This window comes from Colossoma macropomum, unplaced genomic scaffold (genome assembly GCF_904425465.1).
Source record: "Colossoma macropomum unplaced genomic scaffold, Colossoma_macropomum, whole genome shotgun sequence".
Classification (NCBI taxonomy): Eukaryota; Metazoa; Chordata; class Actinopteri; order Characiformes; family Serrasalmidae; genus Colossoma; species Colossoma macropomum.
Genome location: NW_023494804.1, coordinates 20431410 through 20455361, shown reverse-complemented (window position 1 = coordinate 20455361; position 23952 = coordinate 20431410). Strand labels below are relative to the sequence as shown.

General features: G+C 37.0%; 1 protein-coding gene across 1 annotated transcript; it reads right to left on the bottom strand.

The window, feature by feature from the left end:
• Positions 1-557: 557 nt before the first annotated feature.
• rasgef1bb (RasGEF domain family, member 1Bb) lies at positions 558-12517 on the bottom strand. The gene is made up of 14 exons (XM_036595184.1): positions 12264-12517; positions 9578-9767; positions 9362-9484; positions 8308-8445; positions 6507-6734; positions 5142-5216; positions 4820-4912; positions 4448-4550; positions 3278-3357; positions 3090-3185; positions 2478-2573; positions 2192-2315; positions 1497-1569; positions 558-1052 (listed from the first exon to the last, which is right to left on the bottom strand). The coding sequence occupies exons 2-14, from the start codon at positions 9758-9760 to the stop codon at positions 1031-1033; spliced, it is 1434 nt and encodes a 477-aa protein (XP_036451077.1). The 5' UTR covers positions 9761-9767; positions 12264-12517; the 3' UTR covers positions 558-1030.
• Between the last annotated feature and the right edge of the window lie 11435 nt (positions 12518-23952).

Sequence of the window (23952 nt, the reverse complement as noted above, 5' to 3'; positions counted from 1 at the left end):
TAATATTTTTGTAGTGTACTGATTCTGCATTGTTTATCACGTAGTGCATTGGTTTATAGCATAGAACCAATTTAAATCTGATGCTGTTTAAATACCACTAGAATTTTATTTCCAATAAAATCTTTTTTATAGGCGTGGTTGTTTAGTTCATGTATAAACAGTAGTGGATTATTAAACCCAGTGCATCCATTCGCAATCACACGAGTAAAGAAAAAGAAAATTACTTTGGGATCCACTGGCGTCTTTTGTTGAACACTTTAGTTCAAAAACCCATGAATCACATTTTGCAACTCATTCAAAATGAGCTATTGATGAAATTTCTTTTGCTGTACTGTGGCTAACATAAGAAAAACAAACCTGCTTGTGTTCAAAGTGGTTTCCTGCAGTAACAGTGCAGTTTTGGACACTAGGTGGTGCTAAAGGACCAGTTATAAAGTAAAACTAATGTTACAAAGTAAATGCAGCGAAAATTATATATTGCTGCAAAAAAATGCTTTAAAAGCACTGCAAATATTATAGGAACATAAAACAAAGAAAATGACACTGAAGACACAAAATCCATGGACGTGGTTATGTTAAAGTTTCTTTATAAGGCAACGTTCTGACTATAAACTTACATCAAGTCACCAAAAACATATAAAAACAATTATATGATACTGTCATACACACAAAAACTAGAGTTACTTTTTACAAGTACAAAAAAAGAACACAAGTAAGCTTACACAGCATAACGGAAGAGGTCAGCCAGCGACACATTCTTCATTCCTCCAGGAAAAGATATGCTTATGACACATAAGATGAAGCTTATTCAGATCGTTTCACATGAGGTACAAGATGAGTAGGTTTCCTTTAACATAATGATGGTGTCGTGATGAGAATCCAGTCTCATATACATCAACACGAGGGAGAAGTTCATACAGAAGTCTTTATACAAAGTCTTTCTTCAGTGTGCAGCTCCTGCATCAGAGTGCAGTCTTTCAGTTTAGAGTGCGCAGAGTTCACTCAGGGCAGACGCTTTCAAAATCAGCAATCACATCCTGCTGAGAGACGACCTACAATACAGACAAAACTAAAATGAGAAAACAGTTTGACTTTTGCCCTATGAAAGTCTTAAATGGTGCAGCTAAAGCGATTATCCATTATTGATTAGGGTTGGGTATCAAAATTCAATCATTTTATAGTACAGATTGAATTACCTAATGATATTGCATTTCCAGAATTCTGCATAATTTAATATCAAATTTCAATACCTAAATAGTCAAGTCTTGTCAGCATCTGTGAGTCAATAAGAATGCTTGTTCCAAAATCTGCTGACTGACTTTCTAAATCACATTCTATAAACATGTGATTAACATCAGTGATTCTACAGCTAACATTCAGTCTGTAATTTAAAAGAAGTAATTGAAAAAACTACTGTTCAGGAATCAAAGTCAAGGTAGCAGAACTTTTACTTTTTTCAGGATTGAGTGTAGAACAGCTCTAAGGTAGGCTGTTACCTGAGTGAGCGGCGGGTGTCTCTCTCCAGGTTGTTCTCTGGACCTTCACTCTCGTAGGAGGCCAGTTGTAGCTCTAACAAAGTCAGAAAACCAGCTGGTCAGAACCAACAAACAGAAAATACTGGAACAAGTCTCACACTATCAAAAGTAGGATGTTGATTTCAATAAAATAGCCAAATATATGTACACTGCTGCTTGAAAGGTTGTGTACCCTTTCATTTTGAGAATTTCTACAAAAATGTTGCCTGAAATATAATCAGATTATCGTTTAACTTACAGATAAAGAGGACCCAATTAAACAAACACAAAACACTATATAGTTTCTCATTCTCAACATAATAAACCCAAAGTTAACAAGAAAGTTATAGCTCAAGACATTTTTTAAATTTTGTTTTTCATAAATGCCTTGTTTTTACTTGCTTGTATGATTAGTTTAACTGATACTGATTTTTTCTTTTGTTATTTTTATTATTAATGCTATTACCCATTTAACTTTTATTACTATTATTTCTATCATCTTTTTGCCTTCAATTATTGTTGACTATTGTATTGTTTTATATTGTGCTACACAAATAAAGCTTATTATTTTTATTAAAATGTTCCAAACTATCCATTAGCCAGTCTGCTTTACAGTTTTCCTGTATGTAGTACTGTAAAGAAAACCTGTTCATCACTGCAAGTCTCTGGACACTCACCATCCTCTGTGAAGACTGAGACACTGATGAGATACTGCAGTGTTTTTCTGTCCCTCTCAAACGGGCAGATCACCTGCCTCCACGACAGAAACTCACTCACTTGTTTGGCCAGCTCCCAGAATTTCTGTCACCAAATCGAAAAAGCAGTTTGGTAACTATGGAAACTGGGTGACTATAAAATCATAATAGCAGCTAAGTTTTTTTCATGCCAAAAATATCCACACCTCAGACGCTATAAATAAAGGATCTGTTCAAACTTCGAAACTGCTCTGTAAAACCTGCTTACCTCAAAATTGATGTGTCCGTTTGGCAGTCGGCTGGCGCAGCCCTCGTTAAGGAAGTAGATGTCCTTAATGAACAAACTGAAGAATGGAATAACAATCTGAAGGAAAGAGATTAGAATCTATGTGTGAGTTTTAACGCTAAGATTTTTCCCCAAAAAATGTATGTATGGACTGGCGAGTGAACAGCCCCCTTTATAACAATGTTTACATATGAACAAGCTCTTTATAAAATTGAGAAAAATTTGTTTTTCCATGATATGGGCCCTTTAAACAAACACTGCACACACAGTAGTCACAATCCTATAAATCATGTTCACAGATATAATTTTTTTTATTTGTTCACTGAGGATAACATTTTAAGGCTTGTTTCCTAACATCATTTATCTTCACCAAACTGGACTAAACATTAGATGCCATAAGTTAGATGAATTATTGTAGTCTATTTAATTCTTGAATAGACATGTACATTTATTCACATTTAGACTAAGTTTGTATGTAACAGACAAATCAATTGTTTTCCAATGACCTTAATCTTCACTGAGCTGGTTTAAAAATAAATGTTTTATTTTGGGTGCAACCAAGAGCTGTATGAGAGAGACACAGAACTAATTTACCTTCTCTCTGGCAGTGTGAGCCGTAGCGGACCTCTGCGTAGCTCCTCGCAGTGCAGTGCGGTAGTTGTAGAAGTTATTGGATGGATCCATTTGATGCTATCAAAAAGACAACAATAAACTTTTTATTAAACATTTTGATCTTTGTACTTCAGAACACAAAAGTCTGTCTCTTTTTCATTCTGTCTTACCTCTAGGATTTCGAACTTGTCCGTGTTGACTTTGCCCCAGGTCTTCTTCAGCCTGGACACAGGGTTCATGTTCATCCCAGCTGTTGAGTGAAAGACCATTAAATGAGTTTAATCGATAATTCTGGTTCTAAATTCTGAAGCCAGACTGAAAGCCTTTGTAAAATATACAAATAACACAACTGTTAATAGAGGTGGGTAATCAAGGTCCTCCCCAGGATTTTGTTCCAACTGCTTGTCCTCTCTCGTTTGCCCAAACCGGCAGCAATGGTGTTCAGGTTGTTGGAACAAAATCCTGAGGAGGGTTTTTACTTTCTGGACTTGGCAACAATAACTTACTGTTAACAAACTACACTACTTGTCGCTCTATGTAATTAATGTTAATAAAAAATTCAATTATTTATTGAACACTGATTATTTTATCACTGCAATAATTCACTCATTGTTGTGGGGTGTAGTGGTCTTAAGGCCTTTATATGTCGGACATGATGAAAAAAGATGAAAATTATAAATATTTGGACACCATCAAAACTTTACACACTGGATATGATATGATTTTTTTAGAATTGCGCCATGCTGTTTGTGCCGCCACAAAACATAATGTTGCTCCTAACAAAACGGGCAATTTGTGACACTGGAATTTTTTCAATTTTGCAAAAATTAAAGAAACGGGGAGAGCTGTAACTTCTTGAGTTCTTCCACATGTAACTCAGATGTCCGTAACCCAGTCTGAGCTCCATTTGTGCTGGTTGTAGAGAGGTTTACATCATCTGTGAAATAGCAGAAGGCAAACTAATCCCTTTAACGTTAGTGGAAAAGTTCTAGTTGCTCGAACACATTTGATTCATCAGCTTGGCTTTCACCATTCCAAGCCACAGACAACTGTGACTGGTCAGTGAGTTTACGTTGTCTGTGGAAGTTCGCAGAAATCAAGAAGAGGAAGAACAAAATAATGCTGCATGTTCACCTTCCAATAAAATCGCATTTGGTGTGTGGTGGGAAATTTGAGCACTCAAATTATTTTACTGACAAATAAATCATGGCCAGTGTGTAAAGGCCTTCACTCCATAACTACTAAAGCACTTAACTGCACTTCACTTTAAAGCACAGCCTTTTATGGCTAACTGCATTTAAAAGCATTATAACATGTTAAATAACAAAGCATGAACTCACTAATAATGGCCATCAGAGAGTTGAAGTTGCCGATGTTGAAGCATTCCCGTGCCACATCGATGAAAAACTCCAAGACCCGAGCTCTGTGTTTCTTCTTTATTGGCTAAAAGATACAAACAGCCACCAGAGGGCAGCATAGTGTTAGCAACAGCAGAAGAGAAAAGGAAGGGGAGACGTTTGAGGCTAAAATGGGGTAAAATGAGAACTAATTTTTGGTGAAACACGGAATATAAATCTAATTTTAAACTAATCCAGTACATCACTGTAACACAGTCGTGTAATAAATGTACAACACTGGAAGATTTGAGCTATAAATACCCCATTAATTACGGTTATGCTTTTGTTCTCAGAATAGACCAGAAGTGCTCTCACCAAGCAGATTTCAGTGGCCACCAGATAACTCAGCCGATTGAACCACTCGATATATGCCTCAAAATTACTTGCTCTTCTTTTGCTGAAGAAACTCTGTGGACAAAATTTTCCACGTTAAGTTGTACAAACAGCAATTGCGGCAGTTACATAAATAACGACGAATGATTAGAGCAAATCAACCGTTTTTTCCACATTTAGCCACCAGGTCATGTGGTCTTATGTCATGTAGAAATCATTTAGAACTAGTTCAGTGAGTCACTCGCAACCCATTTAGCGGTCTCTTACATAACACAAGGTCAGAGGGGCTGGGTGAAATGCTCACCTTATGATTGTCGGAGGGTCTTTTCTGAGCGAACGCCTGGACAAACTCCTCAGGGCCAATGTAACTGAGTCTCTCCTGTCATTTAACAACATCAGAGTTGGTCAGATAAAAACGTAACACTTCAACAATCTCATATACATTAGGATATACAATAGTCCAATACAATCATATAAAGTAAACTACTGTTAGCATGGCCCCTTAGAAAGGCAGTGCTATTCACACCTGCCTTATCACACTGAGAAGCTGTGCAGAGCATTAAGAACCATGATGGTAACAGTCAGAGCACAGTTTATCTGCAAATCCCACACAACTGCAAAACAACTGACGGCAACTACGGCTGGGCAATACGACAAAACATAAATATGAAAAATGATCAATAATTATCATATACATTTTCTAATGCTTAATTTTAAAGGGCCCACATCCCTTTCCTTGCATTTTATTTTTCTCACTCTCTATCTTTTTTGTCTAAGAATCAAGCAAGCATCTTTTGTTACTGTGCCTTTAAGACTGACCTACGTAAATAAATCTCTGTTCTGATTGGCTGCCTTCAGAACGGGCCTGTTTTGAATTCATTGTTTCTGTGATGTCACAAGAACCAACTCATCTACATATATTCACCCACTCAGCCTACAGCAGTTTAGCACCACCCATTTACACTGAAGTCATAAATAGTGTTTCCTCTCTGAGTGCTTTCAAATGAGGTACAACAGCCAATCAGATCAGAGCTCATTTATCATGCACCTGTCTTAAAGGCACAGCAACAAAATCTCTACACTCTAAGCAAAGAAGTGTTCTATATAGTACCAAAAAGGGTTCTCTGGCTTGTAACAATAGTGGAACCTTTTTGGTGCTATATAGAACCCTTTGCAAAATGTTCAATATAGAACCATCTACAGCACATTCTCCACTCTGAAATCTGAAAAACCCTTTTATGATGCAAAGAACTCTTTAATCAAGCATAGGGTTTTCTGAGTGTCCATGGTTCTATATAGAACCATTTTATTTACAAAAGGACACCTGAAGAACCACCATTTTTTGAGTGTCCACCAAACTCTTTTATTTAAAATAAACAAGAAAAATTAAGTTTCCCTTTAAGTCTGAACATAATGAACCCACAATAAAACAAAAAGCTTATTGTCATGCTGTTCAAAGTTTAAGCATTTCCTGCTAATAACGAAGAACAGAACAGCACAATCAATTACAAATACTTCAAATATACATTATGGATATTGAAAATACTCAATGTTTTACTGAATAATTTGCACTGTTGCTTTATTGCCCAGGGCCCACTGCCAACACAAAACTACAAGCATAGTGTAAAAGCTGAAAACCACAAGAAATTAAGAGGCATCCCTCACTCACCATCTCGATGTGTGTGAGCTGCTGGGCGAGGATGAAGGGGTCATCACAGACGTTCAGAACACACTCCTCCCTGCGCACCACATGCTGCTTAGCCTTCAGACCACCCGGTTTCTCCACTGCCGCTGCGGCCGCTGTGCTGGACGTCACCAGAGATTCTTCGTACTGTCCCAGGATGGTCAGCTTGCGTAAGAGCCGCTGGATCAGTCTCTGCATGGCTCTCCGGGACAGCTGTTCAACATCAGGAAAAGGGAAGTCAAAAGTCAGTCCAAATCTTATTCACTGTCTGCTAGCATACTGACACTCTTTACTCTGACATTCCCATGCTTGCTTAAGCCAAATGAAAGCCTGAACCACAAGAGTAATGAGAATACTTATGACACTGACGTATGAGGAAAATGAGGTCCATCTACAAAACTTCAGAGTGAAGTAAGGCTGCACTGCAAGTGCAAAAGACTAGTATTCTGAATCTGTCCAAAAGCATCCAGGTGACCTTCTTAATTTGTGATTTTACTTTAAGGTACAACCATTGCTGACAACTATGATCAACTACAAACTATGCTAGAAATGCACTGCCAATAGGACTGTGATGCTCTGGAGCAGCCACACATGAGCCTTACTTCACCATACCCAATGCTAAGCATCAGCCAGTTGGAGTAGGACAGAATGATTAACTGTTTTTATATTTTCAATTTTCAAATCACAAGAGCTGCAATTTTAATGATCTCCTACATTATTCAACAGGTTTTAAGTGGGGAAGCTGCCTAATAAGCACAGTTTGTGAACTGGCATACTACAAGTCTCACGTCCAAACAAATACATGTGCTGGTCTTTCTAGGAGAAAAAGGTCTGGCATTTAAATTATAGAAAGTAATTGCAACTAAATTGCAATTGCAATATTTGTCAGAAAATTCTGTTAGATATTTTCCCCAAATTGTTTAGCCCGAAAACTGGAGTGGTACTTGTGATCCAGAACTGATCAGGGTAAAAAATACCCTTGATTTCAGAAGAAATGTTAGATGAGCAGTTGTCTACAAACTTTTGGACATACATAGAGTAAATCTGCTTTGCACTATATATAAAACACACTAGCCTGGGTAATTTTGACCAACATAATCAGAAGAATACTTTGATTAATTATTTACCCAATATAAAACCCTTCATTAGTTAAATCAGGTTTGAGTAGGGAAAATATTAAAGCTGTAAGACAGAACAGAACAGAACATACCCCCCTCCCCTTCACTAACTCCAACTTAATATTTATGATATATGGAAGTATCTGAAATTTGTCAAGCCCATCATTCTGGTCATATCTTCAGATATTACAACGAGAAAGGTACTGCATTTCTGTTATCTATGTGTAGATGTTTTCCTTGTCAAATGTACGCTTTCCTTAATTCAAAATGGTCCAGATTCAGTGCACTGAGTTTTATCACTTCATTCTCACGTGGCAGCACCATCAGCCTACAGAAGTGAAGGCTGCACTCTCAACCTCTGAATCATAAAAAGTATGCTGCTGTAATCTCTTCACATTGCTGTCCATGCAACAGCAGTGAGTACCCGAACACATTCAGAGAAAAATGCAGCATGTTTGACTCTAACGCACGCTCATGCAGGCACCTGATTGGCTGGTACAGTATGTCGCCTAGTGACAGATCAAAGAGAGGCCTTGAGTCCATATAAGCAGAAAGCAGAATGAAAAGGCAATGATGTCACCAGCTGTAGTGACGACCAGTGATAGTATCAGAAGGATGACATCATCCCCACTGGCCAGTCAATGCTGAACAAAAGGGGTGCTGCTGACCTCATCTCCAAAGGCCAGCCGGTGGGTCATCTCTTTCAGGCTGCGCATCATGCGCTCATCCCTGAAGTCGTATGGAAAAGTCTCTGTCCATTCTGTCAGCAGCTGCACAATCTTTGGAGCGATGTCCCGGATCCGTTTCTGTCAATCAAGGAGGGAGCGTTTTACAACTCTGAACAATTTGTAGCGTACCATTAATGTGTACCCTGGCAAACAGGGTAGGAATGTTGTTATGTAATTCAACTGTAAAACGTAGTCTGTTACACTGAACAACATCAGACTGTAACACCACTGAAACAATCACTAAAATCTGAGCTTTTCTAAAACACAGTCCACTGCCACTTTAGTTTTAAAGTCAAACAGTATGTAGAAAATTGCAAAAGTTTCATTTATTTATTATTATTTTTCATTTTATTTTAATTTTAAAATCACTTAATTTTTATGCGTAACACAAATCTTTTTGAGACACACGAACCTGTCAGTATTTTAACCAAATTTATCATAAACATAAAAAGGGATGTCTTTTACAGTGGTCCTTTTTCCTTTAATGTATCAATAAAACAGGCAATAACATTTTATGTTTCTGTAACACCACTGACAAAAAATCTTTGGACAAGATTTATTATTGAAATGAAAGTATACTCACATATTTATAATCATTTTAATGTGCATTTTAAATAATTGTAATGCACTTTTACAATTCAAACTCACAAACAAGCATCAAAACTATTGTCGCATCTAAAAAGCATGAAAATGTAAAAAGTATTCAAAAAGAAGAAGAAATATAGTGTTGTTGGGTAACTTGGTTTTGTTAGTTAGCATAAAAAATACACACATCTTTCTGTATTTTATTATTATGATTATTATTATTATTATTATGAGCTCAATTTCAAGAGTTCTGTTTCACAGGCTAAATAAGTATAAAGTATAATGTGTAAATGCCTTTGTTCTGTAAGTACACTACATTACATTACAGTATAATGGGTTAACACTATAGTATACTCAATAAAATTAATGAAATCTAGTTATAACATGGTGCTATATTTACAGCACATACCTTATCGATCTGTGGGTCGCCCACTCTGTGGTGCTCCACGCACAAGTAACACACTCTGGACATGAGCTCAAACGGATGCAGGAAAAGACGTGAGCTAAGCAGGAAGGTGAAGATGTACGACCTCTGAAATAAGGAAAAAGAAACAGAGCGGTAAACACCTTCCCTTAAGCGAGGGAAGTTTATTAATAGCATTTCTATGGAGGTCCAGATGCTTACATCAGGGTAATAGTCCACTGTAGGGACAAGGTGCTGTATAAGAGCCTCAAGTGACCCCGATACGAGGTTGTTGTCATGATAGATGAGACCCCCATAGCTTTCCTCCACTGGTTTGTAGTGAGAGTGACTGCTGCCATAAGGGTTGGGAGTGAACTTGGCTGCAAATGGAGTCGTCTGGGGCATTCTGGTCCTGAGGGAGAAATTAACATCGGTCAATACACACCGGAAGGCCGTCTGGCACCTTCCAGCTCTCAAGTTGCCATAAAGGCCCTTCTCTGTCCTATATATGCTCTTAACTCTCCTAACACTGTTATGGGATTAGAGTAAAGTCCTAACGGACATGTGGCTTTAATGGCAGTTCTCTCTGGCTTACTGATCTTCTCCATCGAGCTGAACCATGTCCAGCTCACTGGCTGAAGATGGAACAGTAAAACAGATCCAAAGGGAGAGAGGACTTTTGATCAAATCCAAATGAGCCACTACAGACCTGTGAGTGAAAAGCATATCCCACTGTATTTACTTGGTTTGAACGTGTACATTATTGCCACATAAATAAGATGACACAACTGACACAACAAGGGGCAAAAGAAAGGAAAAATAATCAAATAATCAAGTAAACTAAAAGGACTATGGTGCAAATAATTATATGTATATAAACCTAGAGGTGGGCAATATGGCAAAATGTCATTTTACGATACTTCCAAAAGTTTACAAAACACAATATGTCTCAACATTTGTTTTTTTCTGACATGTAATAAATTGGAGACAAAGTAGTGTTACACTTAAAAACTACTGTCAAAAACTATGAATCCATTTCCAAACAAATATCTTAATAAGCTCTCTTTCTAATCAAACATGCAGTTGGGAAGCATTTTTTAAGTACTGAAAACTCAAAAAAACTCATTGTGACGCAATTTATCACAATAATGATGAATACTGTCAGCCTTATATGAACCCCTCAAATGTAGGCTTATTATCCAGTTATTAAGACTCAGTACTCAGTAACTACTATGAACTATTTGTAAACTACTATAAAACTGATATTTAAGACTTAATGTGTACATAATTTACACATAAGAAAAACACATTACATCATTATTTTTACCTTATTGTACACACCTAGTTTGATAACATTATTCAAACAAGAGCTACAATAGATTTATATGGCACATTTAACTAATGCTACCTGTCTAGGTAAAGGGGAACTCCACTGATTTTTCCAAAATTCTACATAATTAAATAGTTGAGATGTAAACAAAGTCATTCAGAGTGGTTTGGAGTGAAATGCTGAGTTTTAGACAAACTTACAAAGAATTTTCACAGTGGTGGTGAAAGGAACCAGGTGTCCATGTCTAAAAGCTCCCTCACAGAAACTTATTACATGAAGTGGTTAGACATATGCTGCCTGAAGGTAAAGTTTTGGCTTAAAATGTACTTTTTGTCCATTTATTTTAATCCATTCATGGTGGACGGATACACGCAGGGCGTTGCAAGGCAAAATAGTTCCTGAGGAAAACTCACTTGTTCAGATTTGTGACTACTTTACCATCATCAGCTTCACATATAAAAATTCAGAAGTCGTGTGTAGGTTTGCTAGTGGTTTTGGATATGTTTGAATAAAATGGCTATATTTGTGTTGTAGACATGGTGGCCTGTGGTTCCTATCACTACCACTGTAAAGAAATCAAAGCCTATATGTTTACATCTCAAGGACTGAATTATTCAGAAATTTTGAAACATTTGGTGGTATTCCCTTTTCAAACTGGGTCCACTTTCTTGAAGCACTAACCACACCTTTTCTATTGGTCTACAGTAAATTATTAACCAACACAGTCTCCTTCATGAAGCAATTCCAAGTAGTAAGGCATTTCACCACAAAGCACTTGGGCTAGTGAGGTCATGCTCATCAATCTTTATGGTGAGGCGGTGTTGAGCAAGTCCAACAACATTTAGGAAACAGATAAGTATTACACCTAAGTCCACGTAGACCAACACTGCTTATTTCTAGTATTCAAATGAGTAGTAAAGAGGATAGGCATACAAAAGTGTAGCCTACACACTAAGGCAATGAAATGGAAGTAAAAGGCAAAGAAAGAGGAAAGTAAAAACAAAACCAGTCTAACCACATACAGCCCTTCCTTCCCTCAAACACTACTGACTCATCTGTGTTGGAAATCAATGGTGAGCGTGTGTGAGAAGGAAAAACAGCCCAAGGAGAAAACAACATGGCTGAACTCTTATCAAAACAAGTACCTGAAATTACTTATCGCACCTTACACAGACCTTTCTGTCTATATTAAGGTGTTAAATGAAGAGCGATAAGATAATTACTGAGGGTGGAGGGCTTATCACACACCTTAAACAGAGAAGGCGAGAAGACATTAAAGAAAATAATTAAGGACTATTACTACTGAAGCTGAAGTTAGCTTCTTCTTCACCAGCTACCTATTGGAATTCCCGCTCCACCTTAAATGGTGGAAACAGAATGTTACAGAATGTAACTGCTGCACCATTTAAGGTGGAACGGGAAATTCAAATAAGAAGCCAACTTCAGCCTCGTCCATTACTCGTACTTAAATTATGTCCATATGTTGCAATTAACTTCATATTACGACTTTGTTAATCTTAATTTAAGTCGCGTAGCCAGTTACTGGCTAGTGTCAACAAAACACAAAAAGCAACTTACCGAGAAAAGTAAGCAATGTGCTGACGTGAAAGATCCTGGACAACGAAAAGGGGGAAAACCGTGCAAAAAAAAACAATCCTGGTTTAGATTCGCATCCAGATATAAAGAAAACAGTAATAATTTTCCTTTGTTTTCGGTCTCCGTGCACAAAATACCGTAAAATCGCATACACTTGCAATAAGAAACTTAAACGCGACGCGCAGTAACTTCCATTGTTGGTCCTGTAGGTTAATCCAGTGTGAGACTGCTGGGAGAAACGCGATGGAGCCATTAAGAAGAGACAGGGCAAATAGGCCCCGCCCACAACACAGAAGTAGCGAATCGCCGCTGGAGAACATGAGCGTTGAAATATCCGAGCGACCTTATTGGGCAACTTCGCGTCCATCACCGTTCAAAACACTCCAGTGGCAGTTTGAAACGTCCCAAGAAAAAGGGTGGATTGTTTTTGTACGGACGGGCGATACCACTGAGCGAGGCTAATATCCCGATACCAATACCGATACCAGTACCTTTAAAAGTCTTCCTGCGCCCATAAAAAGAGAAATTATTCGCGAAAACCAGTACATGTGGATATCTAATGTATACAATAGCATTGAACAGTTTGTTCTGAATTTTGAGATCAGTTTTCAGTAAAATAATAACTATTATTATAATATTACTAGGAACCTGTGAAAAAACTATATATTTTAACAGCCTAAAGTGAAATGCTTAAGGGATAAAACCTCTACATTTTATTTATGCAACTGTTAAAGACTGAAGAACTAAAACATAGGGCCTAAAAAAAACATTTATGTGATTTCCCTGAAGAGATTTTACGCAGGAAAACTTAAGGTCAAAGTAAAAAAAAAAAAAATTTACAAGTGATGACTGAGATAACTATATCGTCTAGAATGCCTCATATTTGAATAAAGTCTCAGGCAGAATAACTGAAAAAAACAATCATTTTATTGATAATTTTTAGTGTTGTTCAATAAAAATACCATCTGCTGTCTCGCTCATAGTATTTCAATCTTCACTGTATAAGTTAAGCTACTATTGAATGAAGAAACAGCAAGTATTAAGAAGTAATTCCAAACTGTTAGACGGCAGTGTACATTTGAAAACTAATGTATAATATGAATAAACTGTCTCATAAAGTGACCGTTTTGTGGAGTGATATAACTCCATATAAGCTTCCATTTCTTCCTTTTTAGAGCATTATGAGGGTCAATTCTCGAAAAGAGGCATGGGAAGTATCAGTCCTCCCACACTCACGTTTTTGGCCATCGTTTTTGGCACTAGATCTAATTTTGTTCAGACACTTTGTCCCCTCCTTAGTTTAGTTCTGTACCAATTTCATAAACACAGTACAGTTTCACATGGATGCATTAGAGTCCAATAAGCTGAACCCATCCAATATTGTTTTTACAATGTAATAAACAGTTACTTCCTCACTTGCATTAGTACCCAATCCATTTTGAATCCATCCAATATTGTTATTAGAACATAATAAACAGTTCTTACAGGAACAATGATGTAAAATAAGTTTCTTTCCTAAACATTTAATATCAGGGGTGTTTAACATCACCAATGGCGCCCTGTGAAGATAAATGTTCCTCTTTTGTTCGGCTGAGCTTGATAAATAAGCCATATGCCATGAAAGTATAAAACAATGACAGCACAAACACATCCGAGTCACATGGTCGACCCTTATAAGCAAAGTGATACTGCGCCAAACACACTTTGTTCTGTAGTACTCTGTAACATCGCTGTTGTAAACAGGACACTACAAAATCCCTACACACCCACTTCAGGACCAATGTCAATGGCATCTGAGGGGCTGTAGAGAACATGCTTAGAACAGAGCGCTTGTGTACATAGGTCACTTAAACTTGATGTCCACTTTTGTGCTGTATAAGAGGGCCTTCTGTATAAAGTAGGTGGTTTTTGGTTGTCTGAGTGTTCACTAGCATAAAGTTTTGCAAGCTGCCTCAATGAATAGTATGTTCTATATTAGGGGAAACATCCGTTACAACTTAAAGGGGAAGCCCACCAACTTTTCTAAAAATAATGCTATATTCAACCATTAAGACATAAGCATAAGTCAGAGTGGTGAAATGCTTCGCCGTGTGACAGTGATGGTGAAAGGAACCAGATGTCTGAAGTATTTAATGCCTCTAAAAGCTCCCTCAGAGAGGCTATTGCACAAAAATGGTTATGAATATGCTACCTGACGCCTTTGGTATTGTCTTATAATAGTTTAGCAGTTTGATTTTGTATTATTTTGTATTTTGAAACAAATACTGGATGGAGCGGTATATACAGGGCATTGTAAGGCGAAATAGTACCTAAAGAAAATATACTAAAGGGGAATTTTACTGACTTTTTAAAAATAACTGCAGAAATGACCTAAAGCATTCAGAGTGGTTTGATGTGAAATACTTTGATCTAGAGAAACTCTGTAATGTTCACAAAGGTGTGATAGGAACCAGACGTCTGAAGAGTTCAATGTCACTAAAAGGTCAATCATAGAAAGCCATTACATGAAAGATTGTTTTATTATAGTTTTGAGCATATTCAAATATATATCAAACATATTTTTAAAAATCATTTAATGGCAGGGAGGTACATGGTGAAGAAAAATAGTCCCTCCAAATAACTGTAATCAAATTTGCCACTTTTTTGAACATCATCAACATTACTTATAAAAAATCAGAAGCCATGTGTAGGTTCATTGGTCATTGTGGATAGTAAATAAAATGGATACCCTGGTTCCTATCACCACCACTGTACAGGAAAAAAATATTACAAAGAAATTAATTGTCAGAAATTTTGAAATATTGGTAGAATTCCCCTTTTAACTATTTTACTATTATCAACTTTACATGTTGTGGCTTTTGGAACAAAACCATGTATCTCCATTGTTTTTGTAAAACAAATTGAAAATGCCAGTTGCTCTTTGCATTTTGTCAACAGTTCATGATGAATAAAATCTTTATTATTATTTACCAACTTTCATTCGGACCTAAGAAGTTTTTTGTCTTGTTTTGTAAAGTTTCAATTCTGGAGGTATAAAACTCAGAAGACACATGTAGGTTCACTGGTCATGTTCACAGGTCAAGAAATCCGAGTCTGTATGCTTCTCTACAATGAACTATTTCACATCAAACTATTCTGATTTAATTTACCAACTCAACAATTTAAGTACATAGAAATTTTGAGAAATCAGTAAGATTCCCCTTAAATATATGCAGGTAGAAAAAAAACATGCTGGTCAGCAGCATTTTGTTTTTGCCGTTAACCCTCAGGGCCTGTACGTTGTATACATTGTGGTCTAACTGTTAGTGCTATCAGCAGGACCATGCTGGTAGATCAGACTGACCAGCACTAATCAGCATCAGACCAGCACTGACCAGCATGAACCAGCAAGGTTAATAGTCATCGTTTTCACACCCTCCCAATGTAACTGCAGTGTTCCTTCAAGAAGCCGTAGGAGTGGTCAGCATCATGTGGCGTTGGAATAGTGGGAGTTTTCAATTACATAAACAGTGGAGCGTGTAAACATCGTGGAGGCTTGGTGAGTGATGCTGACACATAGTCAGTGGGCGGACTGCATTTCAGGCCAGAGCGCTCTTCAGCTCTCGCACAAGAATAATTCTCCCCTAAAGAGGCTGTTATTGAACAACGTGGATCGCCCACATCAGCCAAGAGCACCTGAGTGATGGTAGGTGCTTCCGGTTGGGCTCGAGCTCACTTATAGTCCTTGTAGCTGAACTTGGGGCGGATCCCACCCACGGCCCACGGCCTCCAGGCCCTGTGAAGTGCTGCCGGAATAGAAGCTCTGCTCTCGCTCCTCAGCAGTAAACACCACGCTTCTCCTGCTGAACACCCACACACGCTGCAGTCACCCAGGCGGAACCCCACGGGGAATCCAATCTCTTATATCTCCATGTGATGGTGTTCTGCTACCCAAGGTTGCGTAATGCAGCTAAATCTTAGTGTATACACTTGCAGGGATGCTTTTAGCCTATTTTGGGTGAAAGTTTAACTGATGCTCCTCTCTGTCACACAACTTCTGTCTGTCTTGTCTTATTACCTGAGATGTTACAAACCTCCCTGCCAACTTTTATATCTCAGGCACACTCAGGGCTACATTCTTATAAATAAAATATGCTCCCTAAAGAGCTTTTCTTTGGATGGTTCTTAAAATATGTTGTGAAAAAGTATTTTCACTGTCAAAGTATTGTAAGATGTAATAGTTAATACCCATTTCTTGAAACAAAAGAAAAAATAAACCATACATACTGTATTTCAACTGCTGTTTGTTAATGTATGGAAATAGAATGTAAATTTACAAAAAACAAGTGATCACTTTTGTGTTTGTTTTATTGCTTGTTACTGTTATTATTATGGTAAAATACTGTATGTCAGAACTAGCTGAGTTGAGTAGAGTGACACAGTTGAATTACAGTAAAAGGCAGCACTTCTCATAAATACTGACTGTAATTTTACAGATGTTTACCATCATTGAGACTTTTTACAGTGTACATTTTTGTAAATAAGATGTACTAGTGTGAACAATCATAGCTTTAAGAACTTTCACGTAATGTTAAGGTTCTTTAACGAGTCCCAGAACTGTACGTTCAAGCCAAGGACAATTCACAAATACGTATTCTTGAAGGGGCCTTCCAGCCTAAAATTACACTGAAAAAAATGTTGAATTTGTAAGATTCAAATGTATACATTGGTCCCACGCAAATATGTTACATCAACTCAAGTGAGTTAATTAAGTTTGTGCACATAATAATTATGTTGATGTAACATTTTTCATTCGTACTGAGCCAATATACAGATTTGAATCACATAAATGTAAAGCAAACTTTGAGCAACTTTTCTTCAGTGTAGTGTTTATTATATTGTTTGTTGTGTTATTGCAGTACATTGTGTTCCTCAGCCTCATCATCATGTTGTTTATGCACTGCAAAAATTCCTCATTAGATCAATCTAAAAAATTACTTCATGCAGTAGTGAGCAATTGAACTAGTTCAATTTAATCATTGAAAATTGAATGTAGTTAATTTACTTGTTACCACATGAAGTCATTTTTTAGGTTGATCTGACGAGCAATTTTTTACCCTGTATATGCTTTACTTCATCAATGTTCTCCCACTCCAATACCCAGCATACATTGTTCAAATACATCAGGCAATTATTGGGAATCTCTTTGGTGTCAACCAATTTTGACTGCCTAGCCACTGATCTATAGATTAATAAACACTGCCAACCTAGCATTATTATAGCTCCCACCTCGCTTATCAAACAAAATCATAAAGAAAAACAGCAAGTTTCTCTATTCAGCACAAAACAGACACCAGAAATGAATTTTTACCGCTTCTGAGAAAAGAGAAAAGAGTCCACACTGAGGTAAAGTATCTAGATAACAAGCTACTCTGCTAACTTTAGCTTTTAGCTTGTTGACCTCATCATCTGATTAGTCATTTCTGTTTGACTCATCTTTAATGTCATGAAGATTTGAAGAGAGCTGAGGTTTCTACACTTGTACAGCTTCACGTCTTAGCAGTTTGCCTTCTTTCTGTATTCACCAGCTGACCAAAAAAAAAACCCACACAGTTTAAAATTCACAAAAATCCACTCCAAATCAGTGTTACTTTCTCAAAAGTTCCTCCCATCATGCATCATCCAAAGATGTTTTTTAGTCTTTAACCCTTTAACAAGTATTATTACACTTTCATAACCTAAGAATAGCTTCACTAGTTTGCATTGAAGTCCCTGTAGTCACTTAAAAATAAGCCCTTGTATGTAATAAGCCTGGGATTTTAAGGGGTAAACTGGAAAATCTCACTTCAGACACTATTGCAGCACCACTCTAAGATGGGAGCTAGCATATTTACAACAGATGTAGAGATTTTTCAGCTTGGCCAGAGTGACTCTTTAAGAGTGAAAAATGTGATGGATTGAACTGACTGGATTCAAATGAGTACATTATTTCCACATGAATGAATTTATCAACACAATTGTTTTTAGGCAGTAATACTGTCGATGTAATATTTTATTTATGTGGAAATGACACATATGAACCAAGTAAATTCAGAGCATTCCTTTTTCAGTGTCATCACTAGGCACATTTGTTTAGCATAGACCTTTATTGTGCCTCCGACACATGAAAACAAGACGTTAAAAATGCCAAAAATTCACAACAGGGAAATTCCTTTGGACAATGCAAACAAAACCTGCAGGTCATTAGAGAGAGCGCTATACCATATGTGGGGCTAATAATGGATCACTTGGAAAAGACACTGAGTCACTGCTTTCCAGTAAGAGTGTGAGTCAGTCCCCCCGACCCCATTTGGGCCTTTGACCTTCATACATAGAGCTTCTGTGTAGGATTCAATAGCTCTGAGCCCCTGGTAAACGCTTACAACTCAGCTGGACCCCAGGCTCCTGGCTAACAGATCAGACTCACTATGCCCTATTTGTTCCAGACAATTAAATGAAAGAGACTTGGCCAGTTACACAACACCCTATACCAGGCCTCTGTTTGTACTGAAGCAATGGTTTCCTGCTAATGCAGTTTTTGTGGTGTTGTCATCTGGAGTGAAGTTGACAATGCTTTGGTAAATCACTCAAAAGACGCATTTCCAATTTAGAGATTGTTCCAAAGAAAGCTCACAGGAGCATGACTCAGTGTGTGATGACTTCAGCTAAAGCACTATGCCTAGAACAGTAATTTCTTAATGATAAAAAATGGGGGGAAAGGGATGCTTACAACATAGGCATTATAAACAATATCTATAAAAGATTATTACTGTGTTCATTTAAACTTATTTCATAAATGCTATCTTATAATAAATGTATATTTTACAGATTTTAATATTCAAATTCATACCCTGTAAATCTTAATTCAATAACTTACATTTTTTGTGGTTTACTTTACTCTTCTGTTAAACCCTGTAAAATCATTCCCTCATCTTGCAGTTAAAATCCTTGTTGATGAAAAAAGTAGGCCTTTAAAATATGTGGTCAATGTTTGGCATCCTGTGCTGCCAGACTTTAGACCGTTTTCTTCACAGTGTAACCTCAGCAGTTTCACACTCTCAAGGTTGGGAATAATGCTGTGAAAAAAATAGTGATGGCCGAATACTGAATACACTGTCCTAAATATGTTCAGTAATGTGTTTCATTTATACATATATACATATAAATTAATTTGTGTACACACACACACACACACACACACACACACACACATATATATATATATATATATAGCATTATTTTTAAAATGCAACAGATGTGTATATATATATATATATATATATATATATATATATATATATATATATATATATATATATACATATCTGTTGCATTTTTAAAATAATGCAATATTCAACTGTTAAGACATAAGCAAAGTTATTCAGAGTGGTTTAAGGTGAAATGCTTCATTCTGGAGAAACTTTCTGTGTTACAGTGGTGGTGGTAGGAACCAGAAGGGTTTAATGCCTCTAAAAGCTCCCTCAGAGAAGCTATTACACAAAAATGGTTATGAATATGCTACCTGACGCCTGTGTGTTTGTCTTATAATAGTTTAGCAATTAGTTTTTATATTATTTTATGTTTTAAAACAAATGCTGGATCGTACCTATGGGGCATTGTACAGCAAAATAGTACCCAAAGAAAACTTATTAAAGGGGAATTTCACTGACTTTTCAACAAATCTGCATAATATAATATATACATATATACATATATACATAATAAAGCCCCCTTAAACATATAAAATATATGTGTTAGATTTATCAATCTACTCAGGCTTTAGCAGAGCTCAGTAACACTGAGATCAATAACTGATCATCACATTGATTTATCAGCCTAGTCAGGCTTTCGTAGGAAATTCAGTGTCCAATAATCAAGGTCCTCTTTAGTGTCTGTCTAATAAGCATGTTTGCTACATGCCATGCGGCAATTTTAAGATAGTAAATAAACAAACATCGATGGTGTTTCTTTTGAGGATTGGAGTTTTTTATCCTGTTCGTAAATATTTTAAAAGCTAACTGTGTTCTGAATACAGCTTTTTCACAATGTAACTTGAACTAAATACAAATACTTCCTTTCTGTATTCTGAATATGAATTCCCAGTACTTGTATTCCTTTACACCCAACCCTGGACACTGTATGTTTTTGGCTGTAACAGCAATTCTCTTACGTTTAGCCGGAGCACTTAGTGGGCTGTGTTAGCGCCTCAGTGCAGGTGCTGGAAGCTGACTGTGATGCAAACAGGATGGATTGAAATACAGCTTTTCCTCTCACTGCACATGCACACACACAAGCCTCCAAGCCTACAGACTGGTTTCGCTCTGACTGCTGACCTCAGTCCATAGCTCATCTGGCCAGTGTTTACTGCCTATTTCTGTGGTAGACATAGTTACTGTAAAACCATTCCATTTTCCTTCAGCAGACAGATCTCTGTATTGTGAGGGAGGGACAGAGAGAGAGACAGAGAGAGAGAGAGAGAGAGAGAGAGACAGAGAGTGAGTGAGTGAGTGAGAGAGCTCAGGGGAAAGGGAGTGGACAGCAGTACAAGGCCTCAGACACACAAACACTCATGCAGTGTGGGAACAGTACGTACAGCTGGCTGGGAAAAACAACGGGGGGGAGGGCTTTCAGGAAGAGAGGGAAACTGAAGGAGAACACCCTCCTCTCTGTCTCTCTCTCTCTCTCTCCTCTCTCTCTCTCTCTCTCTCTCTCTCTTCTATTCCAGAAATGTCAAAAAAAGAAAACAACAAAAAAACAGACTGCAACAACAATGCCTGCATCTCAGCATGTCATAAGAAAACCTGTGTCAGACCACGTCTCAGTAAACACACGACGAAGTTGTCTCTCCACATTTCAGCACAATTTATAGTTATTTGTGTAAAGCACTTTGGTGCAATGGCAGTTGCTTTAAATGTGCGATAGAAACAAGTATTACTTGAAACCCCATTACCAAAAAAGTTGGGACGTTGTGCAAAATGTGAATAAAAACAAAATTCAATGATATGCAAATCATTTAAACCCTATATTTACTATAAAATAGTAAAAGACAACAAATCAAATGTTGAAACTGAGAAATTTTATTGTTTTTTGAAAAATATATGCCCATTTTGAATTTGATGCCAACAAGACATTCCAAAAAGGTTGGGACAGGGGCATGTTTACCACTGTGTTTCATTACCGGAACCAAGGAGACTAACTGCTGTAGTTTTGAAAGTGATATGTTTTCCCATTTTTGCTTAACATAGTATTTCAGCTTCTCAACAGTTTGGGGTCTCCTTTGTCATATTTTTCATTTCTTAATGTGCCAAATGTTTTCAGTGGTGACAGGTCTGGACTGCAGAAAGGCCAGTTTAGCACCCAGACTCTTTTAATATGAAGTCATGCTGCTGTAATATGTGCTGAATGTGGTTTGTCACTGTCTTGCTGAAATAATCAAGGCCTTCCCTGAAAAAGACGTCATCTGGATGGCAGCATTTGTTGTCAAATCATGTATATATCGTTCAGAATTAATGGTGCCTTCACAGATGTGCCAGTCACCCATGCCATGTGCACTAATGCACCCCTACACCATTATGAATACTGGCTTTTGAACTGTGCACTGATAACAAGCTGAGTTTCTTTCCAAAAAGAAATTCAAATGTTGATTCGTCAGAGCACAGAACACTTTTCCACTTCCACTCAGTCCATTTTAAATGAGCTCATGCCCAGAGAAGGTGGCAGCGTTCCTGGAACCTTGTGTTTATATATGGTTTCTTCTTTGCGTTTTAGAGTTTTAATTAGCATTTGTGGATGTAGTGATGAACTGTTTTCATAAACAGTGTTTTTCAGAAGTGTTTCTGAGCCCATGCAGTGATTAACACTACAGAATCATGTCTGTTTTTTATGCAATACCGTCTGAGGGCCCAAAGATCATGGCCAGCAAATACTGGTTTTTGGCCTTGTCCCTTGCATACAGAGATTTCTCTGGATTCTCTGAATATTTTAATATTATTATGTACCATAGATGATCAAAAGCAAAAGTTCTTTGCTATTTTATGTTGAGAAACGTTATTTTTGAATTGTTGCACTATATGATCGTGCAGTTTTCACAGAGTGGTGAACTCCTCCTCATCTTTACTTCACAAAGACTCAGCCTCTCTGAGATGCTTTTTTACACCGAATCATGTTACTGACCTGTTGCCAATCAGCCAGGTGTTTTTTAAGCATTGCACAAATTTACCAGCCTTTTGTTTCCCCCTTCCCAACTTTATTAGAACTGATGGGCAAATGGGCAAATATTTTTAAAAAACAATAACATTTCTCTGTTTCAACATTTGATATGTCGTCTTTGAAGCATTTTCAATGAAATATAGGGTTTAAATGATTTGCATTGCATTTTGTTTTTATTTACATTTTTCACAACTTTTTTGGAAATGGGGTTGTACTTACTTACTGAGTTTGAAGGGCCCACAATCGTGAAAACCTCATTTTCCTTGTTTTAAATAAGCATAAGCAACCATTGACTCCTCATCTTGCACAATCCATATACATACACTAAACTGCAAACAATCCATTTTAAATTCATTGGGCTTTATTCACTAATATCGTTCCACATTTTTTCTTAAATTTGTTCTTGAGAAAAGTCCTAAGAAAAGTCTACGCCAGATTGACGTGTTCTTAAACTGCAGAACTGTTCTTAGATTCTGTTCTTACCTAAAAACAAATCCAAATAAGAAAAGTCTGGTGAATGTCAGAATATTTGTGAAAACTGCGTAAGTTTTTTTTTAAAAGACATTTCTTATTAAGAACGGTTGGTGAATAAGACCCAGTGCTCTTGTGATGTGATGTTTACCTACATCTGTCTATTCATCTGTCTTGTTCGCCCCGCTCATTAACATTCAATGTATAAGGAGTTTTATTATCCTGGAATGCTTTTTAAATGAAACACAATACAGGGCAGCCAATCTCTTACATATATCAGTCTTAAAGCAGCACTATGTGATATTTTTGTGAAAACAAAAAGAAGTAGAATTACTGAGTATGGAGAAAAACAAGCCCACTAAAATATGGTGTGTGTGCCGCTGAGAGTCACCCTGTAGAGCCTGAAATAATGGGATGGATTTTACATCTTATATGTCATATACGCCTTTACATATTAACGTCATATGCACAGGCCCATGAAGATTTGACTTGATATTCAGGTCTCACAGGCAAAATCAACATTATACTCATCAAGTTATAATGACAACAGTAGATAATTCACTCACATCCTCAGAAGACACATCCTTCACCAAATTTTGACTGAGATCTCTTTGAATTATTTTTCAACGCACTCCCAAAAGTCAGATTCTTTTCGCTTGTGGGGGTCTGAGGCACAACCCACATTACAAAATATTCTTCTGCACTTTGTGTACTATTACAATTTTCCACCAGAGAGGGCTCCAAATCCCCAAATCATACATAGTGTTGCTTTAAATGCACAGTAGCAAAAGTAGCCTATTTAATTCTACCCTTAAAAAAATCATTCTTTATCTAAACTTTATTAAATTATGAATTAAGTATTTCCACACACTTAAATAGCTTTCTTTCAAAATAAAGCAATTTTGTTGATCCAACTTAATTTACTTAAATTGGTTAAACTTAATCTGCTATCAATTTTTTCCCTCCTCAGCTC